Below are 9,553 nucleotides of genomic sequence, written 5' to 3' on the forward strand. Positions count from 1 at the left end.
TGTTGGCCAGGCTGGTCTCGAACTCCTGACCTCAGGTGATCCACCCGCCTCAGCCTCCCAAAGTGCTGGGATTACAGGTGTGAGCCACCATGCCCGGCCAAAATAAAGTAGTTTTCAAGAAGAAAAAAGGAATGGAGAACACAGGAGATTTCCAAAAAACTCAAGGAGGCCACGGAATTCTCTCTAAGGAGCCATTTTCTCCAAGGGCACAGTGGCAGCAGGAAGGCGAGGTAGCCTACTCTCAGAGGCGGGACAACGAGAGCAAAACATCCAGAAAGGCTGAACGCCCCCTCCTTCCTGAGCCACATTCTCTCCTTAAGCCAGCCTGGACGGGTGCTCAGAGCTGGTCCAAGGGGTGCCCCTTTACCAACCTTCAGAGCCAGTTTCCTCACAACCACTGAGGATTTTAAATAATCACCAGAAACATTCTGCCTCCATATGAGCCAGCAAAAAAGAGAACTGAGGGCTCATACTCCATACCTCCAAGAGCAAGAAGTCTTAAAAATGACATACTCAGTGTAGCCCTTCCACAAAAGGGTCATTCAATCCATCAAACAGTACTGAAAATCCGCCACGCAGATGCTGATGGCATTCCACTCCAAGGTGCTCTTCTGGAAATACTCATTTCTCAGCCATGAAAACAAATCTAGACAGGGAACATCTCACCTGTCTGTTCAGCGTGATGGCGCTCGGCTGGCACTTAGTACAGATGCCGTTCGGCCATGGGAGGTGCCCCTCGCACCCTGACTTAATCTTGCAGCTGATGTTCTCCAGGGCAACAAATTTCCCCCTACGTAGAAGAGAAGCAACTTACTTAAACATCACATTGGTGAGAAGTTGAGCAAGAGGTTGGAAGCTACATGTTAAGTATCTTACACCTCCTGAACAGCATCTCAGGAGCTAAGCACGTGGCAGCAGCAGGGAAGATGTGCTAAGGATGTTTCTCATGGAAGCTCTACCTGCAGTTCCAGCACATTCCGAATCCTAGCTTGTCCCACACACTTCAACCATACAGAAACACACAACTACTTTCCTACCAAACTGTGGTGTTTTTTTTACTATCTATCACTAACATGCAAGAAAGTTTGCAAGAATACTGCAGAATATCTATTGATGTCACCTGTGCCACTGAGCGGACATGAGGCTGGTACAGGTTTCATTAAATTATCAGCAACGTTGACATTAGCCCGGTACTTAGATATTTGTAAAAAATTCTTATTCATGGGAAAAATCTGATTAGGATATATAATTAAGGCATCTTCACTGCTTTAAGCTAAAATAAAAACTACTGTTGAAGACTGTTAATGAGAAAGTCCTGGACCCTACTCTGAACTTTTTCTTTTTCTCCAGCTTTACTGAAACATAAATGACCAACAAAAACAAAAAAAAATCTGTATCTTTAAGGTGGACGTGAGGTTTCGTTTTTCAGATAAAAACTATATACTTACAGTGTAAGAAATGATGTTCTGAAACATGTCCACACTGTGGAATGGCTAAATGAAGCTAATTAACATACGCATTACCTCACATACTGATCATTTTTTGTGGTGAGCCATTTTTGGTATCATAGCATCTAGGAAGAAATGACTCGTGACCAAATCTGCATGTTAATGGCAGCCACAAACACGCCCCCACTAGAGACGGTGTTCCTTGACCTAGACTGACAAAAGGCTGACCAAGTCTCTTTCACTACAATCAATCTGCACCCACTCCTTAGTCCAGAGCGTTCCATAGCTTTCCCCACTGACAAGCAATAGTGGCTTTCTAGTAGGTTTCTTCTTCTGGTCTAACATTTTTAAAAAGTCATTTTAGGATGTCAGCGGGTTGTCAGAGAAAAGCTACAATCAGGCGAATATGACATCCTTCACAAAATGTTGCTGACTTCAGTTCAGCCACCATCTCCTCTTGTCGCACTGACAGGAATTACAAAATAATAGCTGAAGCCTGTTACTTTCTGGTAGGGTGTACAGAGAGCCAACAGGAGAAGGTCGTACAGGCAAGGACTTGCCATGGCTTAAAAGAAATCAAAATGATCAGTTCACCCCTCTCTGGCCACTGTTACCACCTGTGCCTACCTGGCAGAGCCTGCGGGCAACTACTGTGGTACCCTAAGGACAAGTGGCTGCAGCCCCTGCTGTGGCTGAAAACCAAGCTGACTCAGAGGCCGGACTCTAGGGAAAGGATTGCCAGACACTGAAGTCGGGGAGCTGAGATTATCACAGGGTAGTTGTTTTTCTGAAAAGCAGAGAATGAACTCAGACCACAGATACAACAGGCCACCATCACAGATGCTATCTTGCCGGGGCGGCGTGTGTGGGGACAGCCTCTGTCCGACACTGCACTGTGGCTACGCAATCAGATGCCTGCACAGTCACTGCCTTGCTAGCTCCCTTCTAGAACCAGGTTGGCCAGGCGAGGTGGCTCACACCTGTAATCCAGCACTTTGGGGAAACCAAGGCAGGAGGATCACTTGAGCCAAGGAGTTCCAGACCAGCCTGGGCAACATAGTGAGACCCCATCTCTTAAAAACATATATGTGGGCCAGGCGCGGTGGCTCACGTCTGTAATCCCAGCACTGTGGGAGGTCGAGGTGGGCAGATCACGAGGTCAGGAGATCTACACCATCCTGGCTAACACAGTGAAACCCCGCCTCTACCAAAAATACAAAAAATTAGCTGGGCATGGTGGTAGGCACCTGTAGTCCCAGCTACTCAAGAGGCTGAGGCAGGAGAATGGCATGAACCCGGGAGGCGGAGCTTGCAGTGAGCCAAGATTGCACCACTGCACTCCAGCCTGGGCGACAGAGCCAGACTCTGTCTCAAAAAAAAAACAAAACAAAAAACAAAAAATAAACCATATATGTGTACATAAAAAATAAATATAGAACCAGGGTAACATTCAAAGGCGTGTGGCCCCTTCTCATCTTTACTTCTCTCATTCACACATTCAGTGGCTATAAGCAACAACTGCCAGATACACAAAAAGGAATTTACGCACAACCAGGTTATAGCAAGCTGCTTACTTGTCAGCCCCTCCAGTCAGCTTCCGGATGTAGGCATGGAAGGACATGTGCTTCACAGGAGGCTCGAGATGGTTTAGATAGTCCTCATCGAATGGCTGCCAAGACACAGAGTAAGCAAGTGCAGTCACACCTGCCGGGTGCTTCAGGCGCTGAGCCTCCGCTGTGCATAGAGGCCAGGCAGCATGGCCTCGGCAAGTCAAGGCCCACAGCCAAAGCAGGTACTGGGGTCTCCCTTACCACTCTAGGTCAGAACCAAGTTTTTCTTTTTTCAATTAATTGATTTTCGTTATTGTTGTTTTTGTGTGTTTTGTTTGTTTGAGACAGAGTCTCACTCTGTCGCCCAGGCTGGAGTACAATGGCACAACGGCACAATCTCTGCTCACTGCAACCTCTACCTCTGGGTTCAAGCGATTCTTCTGCCTCTGCCTCCCAAGTAGCTGGGACTACAGGCACGCGCCACCACGCCTGGCTAATTTTTGTATTTTTAGTAGAGACGGGGTTTCAGCATATTGGCCAGGCTGGTCTCAAACTCTTGACCTCGTGATCCACCCGCCTCAGCCTCCCAAAGTGCTAGGATTACAGGTGTGAGACACTGACTCCAGCCAATTTAATTGTTTTAGAGATGGGGTCTCACGCTGTTGCCCAGGCTGGAGTACAGTGGCGCAATCAAGGCTCACTGCAGCCTCGACCTCCCAGCCTCAAGTGATTCTCTTGCCTCAGCTTCCCGAGTAGCTGGGACTACAGGTGTGAACCATCACACTCAGCTAATTTTTTAAATTTTTTGTAGAGACAGGGTATACAAAAAAAGAGTTGCCCAGGCTCAACAACTCCTAGGTTCAAGTGATCCTCTCACCCTGGCCTCCCAAAGTGTTGGGACTACAGGTGTGAACAGCACATAGCCAGAAGCAAGTTTTTCTTTGTGCGCCAGTTATCTTTTCAAGATTAAAATGAATCTCTATAAAAAAAAAACGTTCTAAGTCAAATGAGTTACAGGAAAATTCTGCAAAAAGAAATGCCTCAAGAATGCAAGAGATGCCTCATGAAGAAAATCAGGTTGGCCTTCCTGCTGTAAATCCAGCATTAACAGCTCCAGTCAGCATTATTATGGTAACTCTCAATCTCACCAGGACAAACCAGTACAAGAGATGTGAGATTCAAGGCAAAGTAAATCAAAACAATGGTAAGCACGGAAGCTGACAGACTCAGCTTTGTGTCAGATCTGAAAAGGATTGTCCAGGGAGCCTGCTGTAAATGCTGCCCCTTTATCACAGCCACACAAATGCTTCAGCCATTCATAATCAAGCGAGAAGGTCACTCCCATAAATAAAGGCTCATCCTGTGTGCAGCTTGCACTAGGGGGAATATGAGGCCCAGGGCAATAAATAGATAAGTTCTTTGAACCACTACAACCAAGTGCATGGACTCAGGGAAAGCACTTAAGACAGCTGTCTACCCGCAGCCCCCCACACCGGCCCAGAACTTACTCCGCAGAGACTCTCACCTCTAGAGGGACGCAGTGCACGCATTTCCCCAAAGGGCCGTGGCGGCATCTGAGGAGAGTAACAAGGCAGAAAAAGGCAGAGCAGTGAGGATGTCTGTGTTCCGCTGCTGCCATCTCACACATACGTCCTACTTTAACAGTGTTTCTGTGCCCACATGGAGTTATATTCCAGATGGCACATGGATGAACGTTTATATTTTAATTGTTGTTTTGTTTTGTTTAAAGACAGGCTCTCACTCTATCGCCCAGGCTGGAGTGCAGTGGTGATCATGGCTCACTGCAGCCTTGACTTCCTGGGCTCAAGCACTCCCACCTCAGCCTCCCGAGTATCTGGGACTCCAGGTGTGCAGCACCATACCCAGCAGTTTACTATTTATGTTGATATGAATGAGAAAAAACTGACCCGCACATCAAACCTGTGACTCCATGGGGATTGACTGCTTAAAATGACACAAACCAAAGATAAAAGTGAACAAACTCAAAGTCAATTTATGTAGTTTTCTGGCCGAAGGTGGTGGCTCACACCTCTAATCCCAACACTTTGGGAGGCTGAGATGGGTGGATCACCCGAGGTCAGGAGTTAAAGACAAGCCTGGCCAACACGGTGAATCCCTGTCTCTACTGAAAATACAAAAATTAGTTGGGTATGGTGGCAAGTGCCTGTAATGCCAGCTACTAGGGAGGCTGAGGCAGGAGAATCACTTGAACCTGGGAGGAGAAGGTTGCAATGAGCTGAGATTGTGCCACTGCACTCCAGCCTGGACAACAAGAGTGAAATTCCATCTCAAAACAATAAATAAAATAGTTTTTTTTTTTTTTTTTTTTTTTGAGACGGAGTTTTACTCTGTCACCCAGGCTGGAGTGCAGTGGTGCGATCTCAGCTCACTGCAACCTCCACCTCCTGGGTTCAAGTGATTCTCCTATCTCAGCCTCCCAAGTAGCTGGGATTACAGCCACCACACCTGGCTAATTTTTGTATTTTTAGTAGAGACGGGGTTTCACCATATTGGTCAGGCTGGTCTTGAACTCCTGACCTTAGGTGATCCACCCGCCTCAGCCTCCCAAAGTGCTGGGATTACAGGCATGAGCAACTGTGTCCAGCCAAGTCCATTTAAAGTGTTAAATAAATAATAACAAAGCTAGTACGTGAACATGGCAAAGGGCCTGAGAGCAGTGCATAAATAATCCAAGTTTGGAAAATACCTACTTCATGTGCATTTTGGGAAATAACAGAAAAAAAAAAAAAAACTTGTCCCATGGGTTTCTGACATTTTCAGTCACAGAAGCCTTGGGAGCACAACACACACAACGTGAAGGCAGCGGTGGGGTGGTGAGACGCCGGTGGCAGTCCCTCTGGGGCTCCATCAGATCCCTTTCTAAATGGAGTCGGAATTCTTAGATGCATACAGGCTCTGTGTTTCGAAACAGAGGTGGTCTCTGTACTTCCTAATAAACAGGCAGGCTCTACCTGATGACAGGTCAGAATCCACACACACACACACATACACACACACACACACACACGCTCTCTCTCTCAAAAGCTGCTAATGAAGCAATGAAAACAGATCATGCAAGCAAGCCAGCGCCAGGCCCCTGGGAGGAAACACAAATGGAAAAGGCATGCCAGCTAATGGCTATGGCTACAAAGTGGCTCCATGCCAATGGCAGCTGCGCCATTTATGGTTCTCTGAGCTAAGACATAAAAGTTGCTAATGCAGCATTTGGAATCCCGTATCTCAAAGTCAGCACCCCGTCACATCTACAGAGTGATGCATTTTGAAAACGACCCCACTGCAGAGACAACCTTCGCTCAGATAATTTCACATGGCCAAGTGTAAACTCAGATCCTTCTCACTGGTTTATTTAAAAGGAATTGCAGCCGGGCGCGGTGGCTCAAGCCTGTAATCCCAGCACTTTGGGAGGCTGAGACGGGCGGATCACGAGGTCAGGAGTTCGAGACCATCCTGGCTAACACGGTGAAACCCCGTCTCTTCTAAAAAAAATACAAAAACGCTAGCCGGGTGAGGTGGCTGTCGCCTGTAGTCCCAGCTACTCGGGAGGCTGAGGCAGGAGAATGGCGTAAACCCGGGAGGCGGAGCTTGCAGTGAGCTGAGATCCGGCCACTGCACTCCAGCCCAGGCGACAGAGCGAGACTCCGTCTCAAAAAAAAAAAAAGGAATTGCAAAAAATCTAAAACAAACAAATATATATACATAAACACTTCATATAGCCCCAGGTAAGGAGGGAATATTCCAAGGCACAGCATCTTCTGCAAGTGAAATGCTCGCTGCAGGGATGGAGAGCGCACACTAGTGTGGCAGGTCAAAATCATCCAACCACTACGAAATGAGAGACACAGCACGCACCTCGCACGGGTGCACACACAACCACCTGCCCCTTCCTTCTTCCCTCCCCTGCAGCTGCTGACTAACGTCCCACTCTGCACGGAAGTCAGCATCTCCAGAGGACATCACAGTAAAGACTTGGTGTGAGGCCCCCAACTCCCCCGACACCTTTCCAGTCTCTTTGTATCCAATGCTTCAAAAGTTTTTATGGGAACATATTTTGAGATTGAAACTGATAAAAAGCTAAAAAACAACAACAACAAAAACTGATAAAAAGCTAACAAGATAACTTGGAAGTAAAGTTTAACCTGAAGATAGTAAAACTTCAGACTTACATTTCTTCATCAGATACTTATTAAAGCAGGACATATTATAAACATTTCCCTTTATTCACCCATTAAGATCACCACATGTAGTACCCTGGAATCCCATGGATCACTTACAGCTGTGGGTCTCGGCTTCGGTAAATCTTCCCATCCTGTTTGCTGAGGTACTGATCAATCTCATCCTCCACCACATTGGGAGCGCCAAAGACCTTGAAGCCCGGTGGAGCTGACGTCTCCATTTCAGATGAGGGCCCAGCAAGGCTCGAGGGAAACAGGAACAACAAATCGCCATGCCTGTTCAAATGACAAACAGAGGCCAATGCCTTCCCTTACCACCTGAGCTCCATGGAAGCCCAACTCGGATATCTGCAAAAAGCAAATGTCAACACCCACCCCTGTGGGCCTAAATCATGAGGTTTCTAATTTTAAGACCAGAATTCTCTTCTAACATCTCCCCTATGTTTCTTGGCATTATAAAGACCAGTATGCAGGTTCTCTGGAATTTAATCTCTCTTACAATTTTACCTTCAAGTCTGTGAAGCCTCCATACACCCAAATGATTTTGCATGCACACACAACCACAATGGACCTGCTGGGCTTCAGGGCCTCTCCTCCCACCTCTCACCCTCTGCTTGGCCCCCACCTCCCTCAGCCATTCCTCTGGCCTCTGGGAGGCTCCCTCCTCCCCCAACACTGCATGTGCTGGCTGCATGTATCTCCACTGCTTTATTGGCGTTCACATACACACATAAGCACAGGCACACATGGAAGCTGTCACTACTTTTAAAAAGTGGGATTGGCCAGGCTCGGTGGCTCATGTCTGTAATCCCAGCACTTTGGGAGACCAAGGTAGATGGATCACGAGGTCAAGAGATCGAGACCATCCTGACCAACATGGTGAAACCTGTCTCTATTAAAAATACAAAAAAATTAGCTGGGCGTGGTGGCACATGCCTATAGTCCCAGCTACTCGGGAGGCTGAGGCAGGAGAATCACTTGAACCCAGGAGGCGGAGGTATCAGTTAGCTGAGATCACGCCACTGCACTCCAGCCTGGCGACAGAGCAAGACTGCACCACAAAAAAAAAAACAAACTGAGATTAGCAGAGACATGCTTTTCTACTTCAACAACCCCTCATAAAATCCTCCAAATATAAGGGGTCCACATCTGATTGCTATGACAATGGCCGCACGTTCCCCAGTGAGGCTGCTTAACCACTGCTCAGCCACTCCCACACTGAGAAGTATGCACACTGTCTGCCAGTTTCTGCCACCATCAACACCACCCAAAAACACCCACAGACAGATGTCCCTGCAGTTTTCCTTCTAAAGGGCAAACTCCCAAGAGTCATGCTTAAGGGTTTCTGTTTGTCTCTGAAGCTGCTGACATACTGCTTTCCAAAAAGGCTGCCACAAGTCACATTTGGTTTTCTATCGCTTTCAGTCTAAAGAGTCACGCTGCCAACTTGGTGCCAGGCTTGACTGCCATGGCAAACTGCTGACCTCGGAGGCGAACAAGCATCTCCACTCACAGTCCACAGAAGCCGCCTGGGGTCCCAAGTGACCAGAGATGGCTGCCAACACTAACCCTCCAGGCCAGCCTAGGAAGAAAGGCTGCAGCATGGCCTCTGATAGATATTTAACTGCTGCCAACAAGACACACACACAGGACACAGACTGAGAGGGCAGGATCCACAGCTCCAAACCAATACAGTGAAGGAAGAAAGGAGGCCTCAAGGACACATGGACACAGGGCTCAGGGCAGCTCTTCAACTAATTTCTTCCCTCCCCTTCTTCTTCCCTCATTTGGGTGATGAACATTACCAAACATTATCAAGACAGAGGCATCTGTTTCTTTCTCTTTTTTTTTTTTTTTTTGAGACAGAGTCTTGCTCTGTCACCCAGGCTGGAGTACAGTGGCGCAATCTTGGCACACTGGAACCTGCATCTCCCGGGTTTAAGCGATTCTCCTGCCTCAGCCTCCCAAGTAGCTGGGATTACAGGCATGTGTCTGCCACCACGCCCAGATACTTACTGTATTTTCAGTAGAGACGAGGTTCCTCCATGTTGGACAGGCTGGTCTCAAACTCCTGACCTCAGGTGATCCTCCTGCCTCGGCCTCTCCAAGTGCTAGGATTACAGGCGTGAGCCACCGCGTCCAGCCAAGATGTCTAATAGCAGATTACATATTCCTAAACACCCTCTAACTACTAATATAAAAAACTTGACTTACACACTAGATCAATTTCAAAAAATATACTCTAGGGCCGGGCACGGTGGCTCAAGCCTGTAATCCCAGCACTTTGGGAGGCTGAGACGGGCGGATCACAAGGTCAGGAGATCGAGACCATCCTGGCTAA

General features: G+C 47.6%; 1 protein-coding gene across 1 annotated transcript in view; it reads right to left on the reverse strand.

The window, feature by feature from the left end:
* The window catches only part of NPLOC4 (nuclear protein localization 4 homolog (S. cerevisiae)), a 67,198-nt gene that overhangs the window by 47,814 nt on the left and 9,831 nt on the right, over positions 1-9,553 (reverse strand). The window contains exons 2-5 of the mRNA XM_011933332.1: positions 7,312-7,488; positions 4,524-4,572; positions 3,023-3,117; positions 667-790 (exon numbers count right to left, since the gene is read on the reverse strand). Of these exons, the coding sequence (XP_011788722.1) occupies positions 667-790; positions 3,023-3,117; positions 4,524-4,572; positions 7,312-7,433 (390 nt within the window). The 5' untranslated portion in view covers positions 7,434-7,488. The remainder of the gene's footprint in view (positions 1-666; positions 791-3,022; positions 3,118-4,523; positions 4,573-7,311; positions 7,489-9,553) is intronic.

Source organism: Colobus angolensis, unplaced genomic scaffold, assembly GCF_000951035.1.
Source record: "Colobus angolensis palliatus isolate OR3802 unplaced genomic scaffold, Cang.pa_1.0 Scaffold1, whole genome shotgun sequence".
NCBI classification, from domain to species: domain Eukaryota; kingdom Metazoa; phylum Chordata; class Mammalia; order Primates; family Cercopithecidae; genus Colobus; species Colobus angolensis.